At 38.7% G+C, this 20095-nt stretch overlaps 1 protein-coding gene across 1 annotated transcript; it reads left to right on the plus strand.

The window, feature by feature from the left end:
- The first annotated feature begins 11478 nt into the window (after positions 1 to 11478).
- On the plus strand, positions 11479 to 18803 carry LOC100705638 (NLR family CARD domain-containing protein 3-like). The gene is made up of 7 exons (XM_025903448.1): positions 11479 to 11504; positions 11659 to 13453; positions 15329 to 15502; positions 16844 to 17017; positions 17264 to 17425; positions 18011 to 18057; positions 18164 to 18803. The coding sequence occupies exons 2-7, from the start codon at positions 11661 to 11663 to the stop codon at positions 18736 to 18738; spliced, it is 2925 nt and encodes a 974-aa protein (XP_025759233.1). The 5' UTR covers positions 11479 to 11504; positions 11659 to 11660; the 3' UTR covers positions 18739 to 18803.
- Positions 18804 to 20095: the final 1292 nt, after the last annotated feature.

A 20095-nucleotide genomic window follows, 5' to 3' on the forward strand; every position in this document is an offset into this window, starting at 1 on the left:
AACTGTTTGAAAAGCTAAGCTATACAACAAGGAGAGATTGAGAATTTCCTTTTAGTTTTCAGTTTATTTGATATTGACAAAAGTTAGTCAATTTTGTCTGTTCTTCTGTAAAACGACCTAAGATTTATTTTTAGAATTAATATTTTGTTTCTAAGTGGAATTGACAATTTAGTGGTCTGTTTTGTTTGTTCTATTTTGAAACTTAAACGCTTTAGCGGCTGCCCTTTGTGTAGTTTGCAATATTTGCCTTTATTTATCTGAAACTGAAGTCTCATGTTCCTTAAGTACATCTGCCCTGTTGAACTTATTATGGGAAATAAATATTTAAATCAAAACAAGCTGCTAATTATTTCACATTTTACTTGTGAGCAACGGCACATTTAAATCTTACAAATATAGTTATTTGGCTTATATCGTGATATATATCGTTATCGCCTGAAATGAAAAAAACATATCGTGATATGAAAAAATCTTATATCGCCCAGCTCTAATTCAGAGATGAACTTACACACTTGCTTTACTTCTCTCTGGGATAACTTCCTCGGAGATGAAATGCTGGTTTGCTAGCGAGGCTACAAATACACACAGCCGCTCTATCACGTGAGCACACTGCTCCGACGTGCTACGGTTATGAGCCGAGTTACGCCATGTCGCAAGTTTTGTGAGGTGCTTTTTTGATATTTAATGGATCGGATTACAGTTTTTATTTCTCTCCGATATCCGATCCAGTAATTTACGTCAGTATCGGACCGATACCGATACGTAATATCGGATCGGTCCATCTCTAGTTGAGACCAGGTCTGAGGAAGTCTAAGTGTGTTTTTAATGTGATTCATGAAAACAAAGCAGTGCACATTCAACCATCTTCAAACTGTCACATCACTCATTCACATCTCTGATGTCAGGAGTCATCATCAAAGTGTCAATCAATGAACAGATGATGGATCAATAACTGCAGCTGGATTGTGTTTGTTCTCTCCATCAGATTCCTGTCAACTCACAATCGACACAAACACATTGAACACAAAACTCAAACTGTCTGACAACAACAGGAAGGTGACACATGTGGAAGAGGTTCAGTCATATCCTGATCATTCAGACAGATTTGATGGTGATCGTCAGCTTCTATGTAAAGATGGTCTCACCAGTTGCTGTTATTGGGAGGTTGAGTGGAAAGGAGAGGTTCATATATCGGTGAGTTACAGAATAATTTCAAAAAAAGGAGACAGTAATGCGTTTGTCTTTGGAAGGAATAATCAGTCCTGGTGTCTGTTCTGCTCTGATGTTAAGGGTTACTCTGTCTTACACAGTAACACAGAAACATATCTGCAATCCTCCTCTTCTGTCTCTAACAGAGTAGCAGTGTATGTGGACTGTCCTGCTGGCACTCTGTCCTTCTACAGAGTCTCCTCTGACACTCTGATCCACCTCCACACCTTCAACACCACATTCACTGAACCTCTTTATCCTGCATTTACAGTCTGGTCTCCTGATTCCTTAGTGACTCTGTGCTGAGTTGAGTGTAATGAGTGTCCTCCTGTTAGAGAAACACTTTGACTGTTGAAGAGATAGTTCAGTCTTTACATGTCTGTCTCTTTCACTCAGAAACACATTTCCACATCCATGGATTCAATCAGCTTTAAATGTTTTGAATGATTCCTCTTAAACTTCTTCTTCTTCTGTCCAGGATCCAAATGTTGTTTTTCTGTCTTTTTCCACTCAAATCTTGACAGTGAATATCAGTATGTCAAGTTTCTCTGAGGCTCAGTTCAACTGAGATGATTCACTGAATCACTGAGCTTCAATGACCCAGTAAGGTTCCACTGCCCTGCTTTAACTTTACTGCAGGGCGATCTTCTGTAATTAAGTAGTAAGTTAAAACTCAAATATTGGCATGCACACAATGGTTTCTTTTAGCAGAGAATCTGCACAGTATTTAAAATAAAAGTGTAAAACTGATATAAAGAGTATTTACCAAATGTGATTTTTTTGTGTTCCTGGACTCCAGTTTTCTAGTTTCTGTTCAGTGTCCAAGAGAACTCAATCTGACTAAACAGCACTTTACAGTGAGACTCTCCTGTTTAATCAGCAAACGTCTCTATCTAATATCTTAATGTGTGAAGGAGTCTAAGTTGATTTGTTTACCTTTGCCGGAAAAAACAAACAAACAAAAAAACTACAGTTCTGGTGTTCATGAATACCTTCGTTAAGTATACTGCATTTATTTTCTGTGATATATAACTGATTTGATGGATAACTGTGATGTTAAATATTTAGATACTGTTAACTTTGGCAAAAATATCACATACCTGTAAGTGGAAGGAATGAACTCCTTTCAGTGTGTTTATGCAACATTTGGTCTTTATTTATTTCAAGCCACTGAAATTTGTGAAAACAGTAAATAAAACTCTGAGAGACATTTTAAATCTTTGATTTGCATTTCTACCATTGTTAAAGAAACTATACTCTTCTGTTCCCATCTTATTTCAAAGCATTACTTGTGTTGATATGAAAAACTACATGATGTCAGTGCAGCCAGATGGGCTACTCTCCATCCCTGGCTCACTCACTCTCTCTGTCTCTCGCTGCTAGTCAGGTTGTGATGAGTAGAAACACACCCTGCATCGCTGGTGGCGCTGTCACTTGGTGTTCGCTCGCTTTGTGGTAGAGTATCACTTCCTGTTCCTGCTCAAACACAGTGGTATTTCTGAGTAGCTTTTCTGCTTAGCAATTTAATTTAAATCTTTTGATACATCCCTTTTTCATAGTATAATCTTAACGTGCTTCATCTGAATCACCCTTTCTGTGTACTCACTACCTAATTTATAGCCAAAGTATTCACTCACTGTCTCTTTACTGTTTCGCTAGCTTAGCTTAGCTCATAGCCGACTCGTTAGCACCATGGCTACTTCACCTGTCCCTCCTGCACTTTCCTGCTCATTGTGTCAGATGTTTAGTTTCTCCTCAGCCTCCTTTAGCAGTAATGATACCTGTAACAAATGTAGCATATTTGCAGCTCTGGAGGCCAGGATTGCTGAATTGGAGACTCGGCTTCGCACCCTTCATTCACCCGTAGCTAGCCAGGCCCCTGAAGCTGGTGCAGCCAAAGATAGCGTAGGCCCCGCTAGCTGTTCCCCGGCAGACCCCAAGCAGCTGGGGAAAGAGGGCGGCTGGGTAACGGTGAGGAGGAAGCATAGTCCTAAACAGAAGCCCCAGGTACACCACCAACCTGTTCATGTGTCTAACCGTTTTTCCCCACTCGGCGACACACCCGCCGGGGGTCAAACTCTGGTAATTGGTGATTCTGTTCTCAGACATGTGAAGCTAGAGACACCGGCAACCATAGTCAATTGTCTTCCAGGGGCCAGAGCAGGCGACATTGAAGGAAATTTAAAACTGCTGGCTAAGGGTAAACGTAAATACAGTAAGATCATAATTCACGTCGGCAGTAATGACACCCGGTTACGCCAATCGGAGGTCACTAAAATCAATATTGAATCGGTGTGTAACTTTGCCAAAACAATGTCGGACTCTGTAGTTTTCTCTGGTCCCCTCCCCAATCAGACCAGGAGTGACATGTTTAGCCGCATGTTCTCCTTAAATTGCTGGCTGAGTGGTGTCCCAGAAACGATGTGGGCTTCATAGATAATTGGCAAACCTTCTGGAGGAAACCTGGTCTTGTTAGGAGAGACGGCATCCATCCCACTTTGGATGGAGCAGCTCTCATTTCTAGAAATATGGACCAATTTATTAAACCCCCCAAAATATGACTATCCAGAGTTGGGGCCAGGAAGCAGAGTTGCAGTCTTACACGCCTCTCTGCAGCTTCTCTCCTTCTGCTACCCCCCTGTTGAAAGATTTTATTATGTTTATGTTTAGAAGTACATTTCATTTAAGCTTTTCTAGATGTGTTTGCTCCTTTTTTACTAGAGAAGTTACGTTGTGCAAGCTTTGTGTGCATTCCAGAGCTCTCTGACTTTCACACCCACATCCTGGGAGCATGGGAGAGGTCGTACCTTGTCTTATTGTTTTATGGTAGGATAAACGTATCTATATCTGTTTTAGTCTAAGAGCCTTTTGTTTAGATGGACCGCTAGACTCCTGGCACCAGCTTTGGGGAGTCTTCACGGGGTCATATCTCGACCACACACACACACACACACACACACACACACACACACACACACAAGGTATTCTTTGTTCACATGCATACCTAGGTATACGTCATATGTTAATGAACTTATGCATATTCATGTAACCACAATAAAAGAGCAGTGTTACGGGAGAGCGGACGAGAGCAACTGAGGTCAAGCGAAGGAACGGCGCCTGTCCAGTTCTCTCCCGTGCACGTTAATTTGTAAAACCTGTCTGAGTGTCATTTATTCCAATCTGAGTTGCATTAAAGGAAAACTCCTTTCACCCCCAAAAACCCATCTCCATTGAGACTGTGTCAGCTCCCAAACAGACAAAAAACAAACCAAAAACCAGCAATAAACAACTTAAACATAAAAAATCACAAAGAAAGAACAATACAGTATCCACATCTGAACCAAAGAGTAAAACAGTGAAATGTGGATTATTAAATATTAGGTCTCTCTCCTCCAAGTCTCTGTTAGTACATGACTTAATAATTGATCAACAAATCAATTTACTCTGCCTTACAGAAACCTGGTTACAGCAGGATGATTATGTTAGTTTAAATGAATCAACACCCCCGAGTCATTCTAACTATCAGAAACCTCAAAGCACAGGCCGAGGGGGCGATGTGGCAGCAATTTTTCACACCAGCCTATTAATTAACGAAAGACCAAGACAGACTTAATTCATTTGAAAGCCTGATGCTTAGCCTTGTCCAACCCAGCTGTAAAACTCAGAAACCAGTCTTACTTGTTATCATATATCGTCCACCTGGGCCTTACACAGAGTTTCTCTCTGATTTCTCAGACTTTTTATCTGATTTAGTTCTCAGCTCAGATAAAATTATTGTGGGTGATTTTAACATCCATGTAGATGCTAAAAATGACAGCCTCAACATCGCATTTAATCTGTTATTAGACTCAATTGGCTTCTCTCAAAATGTAAAAGAACCCACCCACCACTTTAATCACACTCTAGATCTTGTTTTAACATATGGCATAGAAACTGAACATTTAACAGTGTTTCCTGAAAACCCTCTGCTGTCTGATCATTTCCTGATAACATTTACATTTACAATAATTGATTACACAGCAGTGGAGAGTAGACTTTATCAAAGTAGATGTCTTTCTGAAAGTGCTGTAACTAAGTTTAAGAATATAATCCACCCACTGTTATCATCTTCAATGCCCTGTACCAACATAGAGCAGAGCAGCTATCTGAACGCTACTCCAACAGAGGTCGATTATCTTGTTAATAATTTTACCTCCTCACTACGTACGACTCTGGATACTGTAGCTCCTGTGAAAACTAAGGCCTCAAATCAGAAGTACCTGACTCCGTGGTATAATTGTCAAACACGTAGCCTAAAGCAGATAACTCGTAAGCTGGAGAGGAAATGGCGTGTCACAAATTTAGAGGATCATCATTTAGCCTGGAGAAATAGTTTGCTGCTTTATAAGAAAGCCCTCCGCAAAGCCAGAACATCTTACTATTAGTCACTGATTGAAGAAAATAAGAACAACCCCAGGTTTCTCTTCAGCACTGTAGCCAGGCTGACAAAAAGTCAGAGCTCTGTTGAGCCAACCATCCCTTTAACGTTAACTAGTAATGACTTCATGAACTTCTTCACAAATAAAATTCTTATCATTAGAGAAAAAATTACCAATAATCATCCCACAGATGTAATATTATCTACAGCTACTTTTAGTACCATCGATGTTAAGTTAGACTCTTTTTCTCCAATTGATCTTTCTGAGTTAACTTCAATAATTAATTCCTCCAAACCATCAATGTGTCTTTTAGACCCCATTCCTACAAAACTGCTCAAAGAAGTCCTGCCATTAATTCATTCTTCGATCTTAAATATGATCAACCTATCTCTAATAATCGGCTATGTACCACAGGCCTTCAAGGTGGCTGTAGTTAAACCTTTTCTTAAAAAGCCATCTCTAGACCCAGCTGTCTTAGCTAATTATAGGCCAATCTCCAACCTTCCTTTCATATCAAAAATCCTTGAAAGAGTAGTTGTCAAACAGCTAACAGATCATCTGCAGAGGACTGGCTTATTTGAAGAGTTTCAGTCAGGTTTCAGAGCTCATCACAGCACAGAAACAGCTTTAGTGAAGGTTACAAATGATCTTCTTATGGCCTCTGACAGTGGACTCATCTCTGTGCTTGTCCTGCTAGACCTCAGTGCTGCGTTCGATACTGTTGACCATAATATCCTATTAGAGCGATTAGAACATGCTGTAGGTATTACAGGTACTGCACTGCAGTGGTTTGTATCATGTCTATCTAATAGACTCCAATTTGTTCATGTAAATGGAGAGTCCTCTTCACACACTAAGGTCAACTATGGTGTTCCACAGGGTTCAGTGCTAGGACCAATTCTATTTACATTATACATGCTTCCCTTAGGCAGCATCATTAGAAGACATAGCATAAATTTTCACTGCTATGCAGATGACACGCAGCTCTATCTATCCATGAAGCCAGGTAACACACACCAATTAGTTAAACTGCAGGAATGTCTTAAAGACATAAAGACCTGGATGGCCGCTAACTTTCTGCTTCTTAATTCAGATAAAACTGAGGTTATTGTACTCGGCCCTGAAAATCTTAGAAATATGGTATCTAAGCAGATTCTTACTCTGGATGGCATTACCTTGGCCTCCAGTAATACTGTGAGGAACCTTGGAGTCATTTTTGACCAGGACATGTCCTTCAATGCACATATTAAACAAATATGTAAGACTGCTTTCTTCCATTTGCGCAACATCTCTAAAATTAGAAATATCCTGTCTCAGAGTGATGCTGAAAAACTAGTTCATGCATTTATTACTTCCAGGCTGGACTACTGTAATTCATTATTATCAGGATGTCCTAAAAACTCACTGAAAAGTCTTCAGCTAATCCAAAATGCTGCAGCAAGAGTACTGACAGGGACTAGAAAGAGAGAGCATATTTCTCCTGTTTTGGCTTCCCTTCATTGGCTTCCTGTTAAATCCAGAATTGAATTCAAAATCCTGCTCCTCACATACAAGGTCTTAAATAATCAGGCCCCATCTTATCTTAATGACCTTGTAGTACCATATCACCCTATTAGAGCACTTCGCTCTCGCTCTGCAGGCCTACTTGCTGTTCCTAGAGTATTTAAAAGTGGAATGGGAGGGAGAGCCTTCAGTTTTCAGGCCCCTCTTCTGTGGAACCAGCTTCCAGTTTGGATTCGGGAGACAGACACTATCTCTACTTTCAAGATTAGGCTTAAAACTTTCCTTTTTACTAAAGCATGTAGTTAGGGCTGGACCAGGTGACCCTGAATCCTCCCTTAGTTATGCTGCAATAGGTGTAGGCTGCCGGGGATTCCCATGATGCATTGAGTTTTTCCTTTCCAGTCACCTTTCTCACTCACTATGTGTTAATAGACCTCTCTGCATCGAATCATATCTGTTATTAATCTCTTTCTCGCTTCCACAGCATGTTTTTATCCTGTTTTCCTTCTCTCACCCCAACCGGTCGCAGCAGATGGCCCCGCCCCTCCCTGAGCCTGGTTCTGCTGGAGGTTTCTTCCTGTTAAAAGGGAGTTTTTCTTTCCCACTGTCGCCAAAGTGCTTGCTTGTTTTTCTCTGTATCTATTATTATAGGATATACTGTATAATATAAAGCGCCTTGAGGTGACTTTTGTTGTGATTTGGCGCTATATAAATAAAATTGAATTGAATTGAATTGAACTTGAGACTCAAACAACAGAAAAAGGAAACAAAGCACATCTTGCAGAGCTTCATAAACAAGTGTAAACACCCCAAACAAAGTGTACACAAATAAAATCTGTATTAGGGTGGTCGCTTGTCATGAAAAAAATATTGCCACCAGCCCCCCCCCCAAAAAAAACCTAGTTGTGTGGTTCTGTGCTTTTACACAGTTGAACTCAGGTATTTGAATAAAAAAGGGGCATGTCCTCTTTCTCTGGCACACTGAAAACTCAGAGTTGCCCCTCAGGGTTACTGAACCTGATCATCTCCTTGGATTCATCAGGGTCATTCATTTTATTCATTTAAATAATCCTCTCACTATCACTTTGCAATGTGAAGCAACAAAAACAACAAACAAACAAAAACACTTGAAAAATCTGCTGTGAGTAATGGTTCAAGTTTGTGTTTCTTTTTGTGTGTGAGCTGATGTGCAGCACACATGATGGAAAGGAGGATTTCAGTTGATGTGCACATGTATGATTTGTGTTTCCTCTGCAGGTGAAGGTAGAAAGTGTGTGTGAGCTGATGTGGATGTGAATTCAGCAGCATGGATCAGTGTGAGGACAGAGAGGAGGGAGTCCCTCCCTCTAAAACCACTCTGTGTGGGGACCATGAGAGCCAGAGCAAAGCTCAGAGGTGAGATGACCATCTATAACTGTCCATGAGTCTTCTCCATGTCACAGCTCAGCACTCACATCACTGCTCCATCACTATTCACAGGAACCAACGTGGACCTGAACCCAGCTGTGTGTCCTTATTGTCAACGGACAATATTATTAATTTTAAAGAAGGATGTTCTTCTCCTGCAGCATGGTAATCTGTTTCTAAATGTTGTACCTCTGTCACTTTGAATAGGTTTTCTGAATTAATTCTCAAAAGCATTTAATGTCAGCTCATCTATAAGAAAGAGTCTGTTGGTTTAAGTTACAGAGAGAAAGAGTCTGCTAGCAGCTAAGCTAACTTTATTTATGCAAGCAACATTTTAATATAATATGTGTGGTTTGGTAATATGACACTTTTCCATGTCACAGCTCAGTTGTCACATCACTAAAACTTTATTATTCACAATCAAAGGTCTATGTCTGTTGTTTTAAAGCCCAGATCTGATGGACATACCAAACTATCCTGAGCTTGAAACTAAAACAGAACCTGGACTTAAATCACATAATCTGTCCTTAAAGACCAACTTGTCAATGGATATTGGGGCTACGTTTAAACAAAAATTTATATCTGCCACAGAGTAAGTAATTTAAGTAAGTTACTTCATTTTTTTCCTTTTTATGAATTCAGTTCTGTTATTTGACTTTTGCCTCATTATTCATTTCTGATGTAAATTACTCAGTTTGAACAGTTTTTCTTAATAAATTGCCACCATGTTTAATGTGAAAACACCTCTGTTTCACTCACATTTCCTTTTCCTGTGTGGAGCAATTTGTGTTGCAGTTTTTTGCACAAAAAAGTAGTTAAAGTGTAAAGAATTAATGTTCGAGGAGTATGTCTGTTTAGGTTCTCTGTCATTCAAGCTAGAGAGATAAAACCCCAACAATAAGTCAACGCCCCATGAGAATGTCATTTGTGACAGTGGGAAGGTAAAACTTCCTTCTAACTGGAAGAAAGTCCCGCAGAACTGGGCTCAAGGAAGGGTAGCCATGTGTCACAACCTGTTGGAGTTGAGGGGAAGACAGGAAAAAAGTCACACTATGAGAGAGAGCCCAAGTTTAATAACTAATGATTAAATGGAAAGCAATGAATAAACAGAGAGTGAAAAGCGGTGAGTGAAGATAAAATGCCTGTTGTACTTTAGCATAACTAAGAGGTGGTCACTTGGTCCAGCCCTAACTATAAGCTTTATCAAAATGAACGTTAAAATGAAAGAGAGTATCTGTCTCCCAAATCCAAACTGGGAGATGGTTCCACAGAAAAGGACCCTGGAAGCTGAAGGAACTGCCTCCTATTTTACTTTTAAGTAGAGTAAGGCCACAATCTGAAAGCAAAGAGCTGTAATGGGGTGATACGGTTTTGTACTGTAAAAGGTCGGGAAGATAAGAAGGTGTCTGATTCTTCAAGGCCTTGAATGTGAGGAGAAGTACTTAAAATCCGATGTTGGATTTAAACAGGGGGCCGATGAACATAAGCTAACATGGGAGAAATAGCATCTCTTTTTCTGGGCCCTGTTATTAGTCTTACTGTTGCATTCTGGATCAACTTAAGGCTTTTTAGGGAGCTTTTAGAGTAACTTGATAATAAAGAATTACAATAGTCAAGGGTAGAATAAATGTATGAAATAGCTTTTAAGGATCACACTGAGAAAAGATGTGTTTAATTTTATAGATACTGCACTAATAGAAGAAGGCAGTCCTACATATTTGTTTAATGTGCACATAACTATGTTCTTATTTTCTTCAATCAGTGATGAATAGTAAGATGTCCTAGTTTTATAGAGGCCTTTTTAAAAAGATATGTATGCATAGAGAGTGAGCAACAGTCTTTTTACAGGCTAAATGAAGGTCTTCTAAACTAGTGCCATTTTCTTTGAGCTTATGAGTTTTTGAGTTATGCCACTTCTGATTGAGGCTTTCTTTTTTTCTTTTTTATTCCTTGCTGCTCTGTTATCTGTTACTGACAAAAAATGGTTTTCGGGGAATGCTGTTAAATATTGTTTCTTTGCCATATATTAAAACAAGATCCAGGGTGTGATTTCAGTGTTGGGGGGGCTCATTTACATTAGGAGAAGTCAATCAAGTCGAATAATAAATGAAATGCAGTGTTGAGACAGTTGTTGTCACCATCTACATGAATCTTAAACGACCCACGATGATTATTTTATCCAAACTAAACTCTGAATCAGATTAAAGTCAGAGAAGGCAGATAGAAAGCCTGAGCAAAGATAACACATAACAACAAATAAAAATGGCTTAGTTTTGTTTTTCTAATTGGTGCATGCAAAGCTAAGAGTTAGGCTTTCAAATGGAAAAAAAAAACTCTGTCTGGGTTTTTGGTTGATTAGTAAGCTGGAGTGAAACGGAAATCTTTATTACCACAGGGAGTCATCTGATACATCCGAGCATCACTTCACAGCTTGTGTTCATCTCTGTGTGGAGACACATAATGTGAGCTACGTCTTTATTCCTTGACAGAATGGACCAGGAGAGCTCAGAGGTACCCAGGGGTCAGACTGCACACCAGTTTCAAACACACCTGGACTATATATTTATGGTCTGTAGATGAACAACAACTACTTTTTTATGAATATTATGTTCAGTCATTTCCATGCTGAAATTTGTAGACTAGTGGTTTGTTGCTGTGTTACACATGTGATGATGTGTAACATTGTCTGATGTTTGGATCCATAATTTCAGTGTGATTTATATAGCATTCTGTTCTAGTTGTTGGAGGACAACATTGTCTCTTTTGTGAAGAATGAACTGAAGAAGATCCAGAAGATCTTGAGTCCAGATTATTCAGGATGCACAGAGAGTCAGAGAAAGGATGAGAACATATCAGAAGGCGAGGATGAAGAGCAAATGATGAGAAACAGAGAAGCATTTGTAAAGATCACAGTGCACTTCCTAAGGAGAATGATGCAAGATGAGCTGGCTGACTGTCTGGAAAAGAGTAAGATGATTTCTCTAAAGAGTGAAATTGTTGGTTAAATGGGACATTTGCTAATGTCTCAAGAGGCGCCAATAAATACTTTTTTTAAGGTGAAAAATTTTGGATTCATTATTATTTAATGAATGCATTTAAAATTTCTGATGTGTCTTTTCAGAAATGTTTGCTCCACTTTGTCAACATGCTTTTAAATCTAAGTTGAAAAAGAAGTTCCAGTGTGTGTTTGAGGGAATCACTAAAGCAGGAAACCCAACCCTTCTGAATCAGATCTACACAGAGCTCTACATCACAGAGGGAGGGACTGCAGAGGTCAATGAAGAACATGAAGTCAGACAGATTGAAACAGCATCCAGGAAACCCACAAAAACAGAAACTATTAAACAAGAAGACATCTTTAGAACTTTACCTGGAAGAGATGAACCAATCAGAACAGTGCTGACAAAGGGAGTGGCTGGCATTGGGAAAACAGTCTTAACTCAGAAGTTTAGCTTGGACTGGGCTGAAGACAAAGCCAGCCAGGACATCCAATTTGTTTTTCCATTCACTTTCAGAGAGCTGAATGTGCTGAAAGAGCAAAAGTTTAGCTTGGTGGGACTTGTTTGTAACTTCTTTACTGAAACCAAAGAAGCAGGAATCTGCAGCTTTGAAGACTTCCATGTTGTTTTCATCTTTGATGGTCTCGATGAGTGCCGACTTCCTCTGGACTTCCACAACACTGAAATCCTAACTGACCCTAGAGAGTCCACCTCAGTGGATGTGCTGTTGACAAACCTCATCAGGGGAAAACTACTTCCCTCTGCCCGTGTCTGGATAACAACACGACCTGCAGCAGCTAATCAGATCCCTCCTGAGTGTGTTGACGTGGTGACAGAGGTTAGAGGGTTCACTGACCCACAGAAGGAGGAGTACTTCAAGAAGAGATTCAGAGATCAGGAGCAGAGTAGCAGGATCATCTCTCACATCAAGACATCACGAAGCCTCCACATCATGTGTCACATCCCAGTCTTCTGCTGGATCACTGCTACAGTTCTGGATGATGTTCTAAAAACCACAGAGGGAACAATGCCACCAAAAACCTTGACTGAGATGTACATCCACTTCCTGGTTGTTCAGGCCAAAGTGATGAAGGTAAAGTATGATGGAGGATCTGAAACAGATCCACCCTGGAATCCAGAGAGCAGGAAGATGGTTAAGTTTCTGGGAAGGCTGGCTTTTGAGCAGCTACAGAAAGGAAACTTAATCTTCTATGAATCAGACCTGACAGAGTGTGGCATTGATATCAAAACAGCCTCAGTGTACTCAGGAGTGTTCACACAGATCTTTATAGAGGAGAGAGGACTGTACCAGGACAAGGTGTTCTGCTTCATTCATCTGAGTGTTCAGGAGTTTCTGGCTGCTCTTCATGTCCATTTAACATTCATCACCTCTGGTATTAGTTTACTGGAAGAACAATCTACAACCAATGTGTGGTCTACTGTATTTAACAAAGTGAAACTACAATCTCTGCACCAGAGTGCTGTTGACAAGGCCTTGCAGAGTACACATGGACATTTAGACTTGTTCCTGCGTTTCCTCCTGGGTCTTTCACTGAAGACAAATCAAACTCTCTTACAGGGTCTGTTGACACATACAGGAAGCATCTCAGAGACAAGACAGGAAACAGTCGAATACATCAAGATGAAGCTAAGTAAGAATCTGTCAGCAGAGAGAAGCATCAATCTGTTCCACTGTCTCAATGAACTGAATGATTCTTCTTTAGTGAAGGAAATCCAACAGGTGAGGTCAGGACGTCTCTCCACAGATAAACTGTCTCCTGCTCAGTGGTCAGCTCTGGTCTTCATCTTAATGTCATCAGAAAAGGATCTGGATGTGTTTGACTTGAAGAAATACTCTGCTTCAAAGGAGGCTCTTCTCAAGTTGCTGCCAGTGGTCAAAACTTCCAAAAGAGCGCTGTGAGTAAATATGTACTCATCTCTTCATTTTATAAAACGTTGATTGTTGATTGATATGAACTCAGCTTCCAGGTCCAAACTACTCTGTGTTTATTAAGGCTGTGTGTTTTAACAAGTGTTAATGCTTTGTATCTTGTTCTGTTTAATCTGAACAAGCCGTATAAAAAAAAAAAGTCAGTGATCACTGTTGGGCTCTCTCGGTTTTTATTACCGGTACTAATTTTAAACCTAATTTTTTAAAACCTTATGATGTAACTACAGCCCAGCCCATGCAGCAGTACATTAATGACTAACCTTGTATTGTTGATGGATTATCTGAGTTGTTCTCCTGATTTAAGTTTGGTCCGTTTACAGCATCCTGCCATGTGATTGCATTTTTTTGTGTTTACATTATGCTAACATAGCTGTGTAGCTAGCCACCATATAGCACATCATTATATACCAGCTAGCCCAACTTCAGTAACCCCACAAACATCACTACTGTTTAGTTTTCTGTCTTCATTTATGTCGGAAGTGATAGCATAGCTGTACGTTTTAATTTTTCAGAAATCCCTCAGTCAGAACATAGTATATTATGTTTAGGTGGAAACTAGCGAGCTAACTCCCTGTTAACTTTGAACTCCGTTAAACTTCATAAATTCTGTTTTCATGGATGCCTGGATGTTAAATTTCATTGTTACACCTGGTAGAGCAAAACACTGATCATTTTATTAAAGATGAAAGAATTTAGACAGTTTTTAACTCTCAGTGATACCACAGTGTTCGTTTGACTTTGGGACCTAAAGTGTTTATACCTGGAAATGGCTAATGACATCAGACAAAAAAGGAGGCATGAGCAATAAAAAAAATCTGACCAGTATAATGGGTGCTGTTCACTCAGAAAACTCATTGAATTAAATAAGTATAATAATCGGGTATATGATCCTTTAAAATTTTAATAGCAAAAGAAAGTGTAAACCTTCGAAAAACACTTACTGTATGGTTTCAAACCTTATCAAAATATGTAGCAGACCCACTGTATGGTGGTTGCACAGTTAAAACCATTCACTTTTCAAAAATTATAAATAAAAATGTATGACATGTCTTTAATATACCAAAATTACACTAAACAATACAATTTACTATTACTTTATTTTTCTCTCTTTGGTCCTCACTGATTTTTTCATTGATCTGATTGATCTGAGAAGTGGATTACTGTTGCCAGAATAATTTAGCTCTTTAGAAGAAAATCTTGGACTTCATAACTGAAATTGCCATTACAGCAACTGTTTCCCCACCACTGTCGGCAGGCACCAGTTGTCATAGACTATAGCAAAGCAGTACAACACACATTTACTGGAAGGTTCATATAACCAGATTTGCAAGCGATTTACATTTAACTTGCCGCTTTACCTCTGATATTTCCTGACAGCAAAAATCTTGTGCTTAACTCACTATTTCAGCTCATTTCCCTCACATATACCTTTTAACAGAGATGACAGGCTAGCCTTTGAAAGAGTAAATATAGTATCATCTCTAACACGCTGAGAGCTAGTAATTAGCACATTTACTAAACCAACATTATAGTTTGTTTTCAGAACTTCTAAATCAGAATTTAAATCAGGCAGAGAATACAAAGACTGAGTGCTGTGTTTCAGCTGACATTTAATATGTAGCTAATTAAAGGGAAAGAAAGAAGGTATTTTGGGGTATTTTAAAGGGCTTGGTTGAAAACAGAAAAAGAAAACGATGAACAGCGAGGTTGCAACAAGGTCCAGTAAGTGATAAACAATAACTATTTTCTTGATTTTCTTATCTTCTTGATTTATCTTGATTTTGTAGTTTAGGTTTAACATTAAATGTCAGACATGTAATTTTATCTACCCCCACCCCCAGACTGAGTGGTTGTAACCTGTTAAAGAGAAGCTGTGAAGCTCTGTCCTCAGTTCTCAGCTTTCAGAACTCAAGTCTGAGAGAGCTGGACCTGAGTAACAACAACATACAGGATTTGGGAGTGAAGCTTCTATCTTCTGGATTGGAGAATCCAAACTGTAAAGTAGAAACTCTCAGGTCAGTTCAACTGATATTCTTTTTTAATCAACTGAAAAAATTAACCAAGAACACATTTTTAATAAAGTTTTAGTGATTAGGGTTATTTCTGTTCTATTTAAGCTAGGGATTCCTTAAAAACAAGATTAAAATGGGTTACTTGCTGAATCTAAGAACACCTTGCTCTACTACTAAAATCCTTTAAACAATTGTATTTGTTTTATTGTTTGTCTGTTTATATTTCAGACTACAGTAAGTGGCTGTCACCTGTCAGAGAGAAGCTGTGAAACCTTGTCCTCACTTGTGACCTCTCAGTCCTCTAGTCTGAAAGAGCTGGACCTAGATAACAATGACCTGCAAGATTCAGGAGTGACAACTATATGTGTTGAAATGGAGAGTGTACACTGCCCTCTGGAAATTCTGAGGTCAGATCAAGCAATATTCATTTTTTAGTAATAAATACACACCATAGAGCATTAGAGGTTTTAGTGAATACATAATTATTCATACATTATTAATAAATATAAATAGCTTTGTAGTTATTAACAAGCCCATAAAGAGCATGTTTAATGACAGCATTTTTATTCTTTGTGAATGATAGAACAACTGTTTCTAAAAAAAGTATTACATCAAGTAAAAACAACTTTTTTAGGAAGTTTTGCATTACAGTTAATGATTAACCGAGTATTTAGATGCACATTTATACATATATAGATTATCAAATGAGCTAGTGTCTATATGATTGTTCCTGAGGTTTTATAGATACTTGTTTCATAGCTCCTTTCATAATCTATATGTTTATAAATGTGTATGAAATTGTTATTTATCATTAGAAAGTATAAAAATGCATTAAACATGTTCTATGAGGCTATTAGCAACACTAAACCGTTTAAATCGATGTTTATAAATGACATAGTTAATAAGAGGAGTAATACTTTGTAGATAATGAATTAAATATTTACTAATAACCTACTAATACTTAATAGTGTGTGCTTCATATAAAGTGTTACACAGTCAGGTTTTTTTTAACCATTTGAAAAAAAACAACCAATCCAACATTTTAGCTAATAAATATTAGCTTCATCTACTGTTTGTTGTATCTCAGTAAGGGACATATTGCACATAAAGTGTAGGCATTTCCAAGGATGGTACTTTGTTTTCACTAGACTTTGCCTTGGTTCATTATTATTATTATTATTTTTTAGATGTGTGAATACTATAGTAACTGAAAAAGGACTAAAAAGTGATTCATTGAAAAAGACAACTAACTATTGTTAACTATTGGTAACTTCCCACTACAACATGGTTACACTTTTCTTTTAAGTGATTGTTTTGTTGTTCATTTTAATTTACTGTTTTTAGACTGAGCATCTGTAACCTATTAGAGAGAAGCTGTGAAGCTCTGTCCTCACTTCTTGGCTCCCAGTCCTCTAGTCTGCGAGAGCTGGACCTGAGTAACAATGACCTGAGAGACTCAGGAGTGAGGTTGTTGTCTGCAGGACTTAAGAGTCCACATTGTACCCTGGAAATCCTCAGGTCAGGATTCATACTTTTCAAATAATTTCTATTTAATATCTCAATTATATTAACAGCTAAACTTTATAGAATTGTCAAGTGTTATCTCATTTACCACTGGGTACCTGCCATCTGTTGTGAATTGTCCTTTTATAAACAAAGCTAAATTGGATGCGGGGTATTGTGTCTGAAATAAGAGAAACAAACAAAAAAAACAGACCTTCAGTTAAGTGTTCAGAGACGGATTGTTGTTTTGTATGTTTGCAGTCTATCAGGGTGTCTGATCACAGAGGAATGCTGCTCAGCTCTGAGCTTCAACCCCTCCCAACTGAGACAGCTGGACCTGAGGTACAACCATTTGGGAGACTCAGGAACAAAGCTTCTATCAGCTAGACTAAAGGATCCACAATGGACACTGAACATTCTTTGGTACGAATTGAATCTCTGATAGAGGAGAAAGAACTGGAAATGTTTTATGTGTCCTTCACTCAGTTACTGTTTGTTTAACTCAGATGTGACATGTCTTTAACAGATATTTAAAGTACTGCAGAGTCAGCATATTTTAGAGATGCAGTAAGTCAGGAATATTTCTTCACTATATCTGCCTGTGATCAGGAAATCAGTCCCAGAATGTCATGTTGAAGCATGTCTCACTTCCTAACCTACCTACAGAGAACACAGGAGAAAAGGGGATGCAGGAGGAGCTATGATGGATAATGCACAGTTTTATTCTTTAGCTGTGTTTTTACCTTCAGTGAATAAAAGAGGTGTAGCTCACAGCTGGAAAATGCCATGGAGCACGGAGAGAGGAGGACAAAAAACTCTGTCTGTGAGCTTTACTTGTGTTTGTAGGGATTTCTCTTTCTTTTTTTTCTGTGGATGTGGTACAGTCTCCGTGAAAATGTTGGACTCTTCCTTTATCAGTGTCTAACAGTATGTGTATGCGGGTGATGTAATGTCCATGTGTGCATGCTGAAAGACACTGTGCTGGTCTGACCCCCCTCCTTCTTCCAGGGTGGATCCTGCTGGACAACGGTGGTTGAGACCAGGTCTGAGGAAGTGTAAGTGTGTTTTTAATGTGATTCATGAATCATAATCAAAGTGTCAATCAATGAACAGGTAATGGATCAATAACTGCAGCTGGATTGTGTTTGTTCTCTCCATCAGATTCCTGTCAACTCACAATCGACACAAACACAGTGAACACAAAACTCAAACTATCTGACAACAACACAAAGGTGACACATGCAGGGTTTCAGTCATATCCAGATCATTCAGACAGATTTGACTGGTGGCCTCAGCTGCTGTGCAGAGATGGTCTGACTGGTCGCTGTTACTGGGAGGTCGAGTGGAGAGGAAGTGTTGATATATCAGTGAGTTACAGAAGAATCAGAAGGAAAGGAGGCGGTGAAGACTGTTTGTTTGGAGTGAATGATCAATCCTGGAGTCTAAACTGCTCTGACTCTGATGGGTACTCTTTCTGTCATAATAACAGAAAAATATCCATCTGCTCCTCCTCTGTCTCTAACAGAGTAGCAGTGTATGTGGACTGTCCTGCTGGCACTCTGTCCTTCTACAGCGTCTCCTCTGACACTCTGATCCACCTCCACACCTTCAACATCACATTCACCGAAACTCTTTTTCCTGGATTTGGAGTCTGGGGTGGTTATTCTGTCAGTCCCACTGTTACATTCTGGCCAGGTCAGACTCCTGGTTCCTCACTGCAACTATGTGTAGTTTAATCTCAAGAATGTTAGAGAAACACTCTGACTGTTGAGCAGAGTCTCTCACTCTCTCTAAAACATGTTTTCAGATTCATGGATTCAATCAGCTGACGTTTTAAACTGTTCTAAATGATTCCTTGTAAACCTTTTCCTCCTTAGTCCTTTAAAGATGGAAGCTACGATTATTCCAAGATCCACATGTTGTTTTTCTATCCCTTTCCACTCAAAGCTTCACAGTGAATAATAATGGCACATTACAGTGAGACTCTCCTGTTTGATTATTAGAGAAATCTTTCTCTACTAATTGTTCAAAATATGACAAACATTTACTGAAGCTTCAATAAAACTAACAATAAAACTAAACCAGGTCATTTAACTGTGAAAGAGTTTAAGATGATGATTTTTTGCTCTCTCCTGGTGAAACGATGAACTGCACTCCAATATTGATGACGTGAATTTCATTCAATGTGTAGAATGTTTCTTCATTCAGTTTCTATGATAAACCTGATTATAAATATTAATGGCTAATCTTGGACTAACTAAGTGAAAAACACAACATTAGGTTTAGGGCTGGGCTCACACATGCTGATGTGTGATGGCTACCCTGCCATGTGTCCGTCATGTTCTTCAGCCAGTGTCTGCTAGCTCCTAGCCAGCTAAATATATAATCTGGTGAAGACCAACTGACTTTTAAAAACGAGTGACTTCTTGTTGTCCTGCTCACTGGTGATCAGTTATGTATACGCCCAGCTTGAGCTGTTATCACACCATTTACTTTGATACAATACAAATCTCTAAAATTCACATAGTAAACTCTATTATTCATCAACTATTCATCAGTAGTTGTGGTATGATTAATTTGCCATTGCTCAAACTTCATATCGAAGACAAATATAGAATGGTAATATTATTAATATTATTATAAGATTAATGTACATTTTCAATCATGACCTTCAAAAATATGACTGCATAGATCCCCACACAATGATGAAGTTCAGTTAGACTGAAACATTGTGACGTAATAAAATAATTGTAAGCAAGACACTTTGTGGAGGTTATAATTTATCCAATATTTGATTGAAAATACTAGAGACAACATATCAAATGCTGAAACTGTAAAATTTCATCCCTGCAAGTTATACCAAATAAGTACATGCAGGGGAAACCGAACAAGCTATACAAATCTTAAAAAAAAAAAAAAGAATACTAAATCTTACAGGTAGCTCTGCTCTTTTCAGCCTATTTCAGTTGTTTATGCTGACCAGTGATGCTAACTGATGGTTTCACTGCTTCTCTCAGCTGAAGAGCTGCTGCTAAGTTCATATGATCCCCTTTGTATTATTAGAGCTGTGAGGAGTTTTCCTGTAATGCAACT

Source organism: Oreochromis niloticus, linkage group LG23, assembly GCF_001858045.2.
Source record: "Oreochromis niloticus isolate F11D_XX linkage group LG23, O_niloticus_UMD_NMBU, whole genome shotgun sequence".
Taxonomy (NCBI): domain Eukaryota; kingdom Metazoa; phylum Chordata; class Actinopteri; order Cichliformes; family Cichlidae; genus Oreochromis; species Oreochromis niloticus.

Bases quoted from the DNA above. Each gene is read 5' to 3' on its own strand.
- LOC100705638 (XM_025903448.1), top strand. From the start codon at position 11,661: ATGTTTGCTCCACTTTGTCAACATGCTTTTAAATCTAAGTTGAAAAAG. The intron at 13,454-15,328 runs GTGAGTAAATAT...CCCCACCCCCAG, and splicing joins AAAACTTCCAAAAGAGCGCT to ACTGAGTGGTTGTAACCTGT. The intron at 17,426-18,010 runs GTACGAATTGAA...TCCTTCTTCCAG, and splicing joins TGGACACTGAACATTCTTTG to GGTGGATCCTGCTGGACAAC.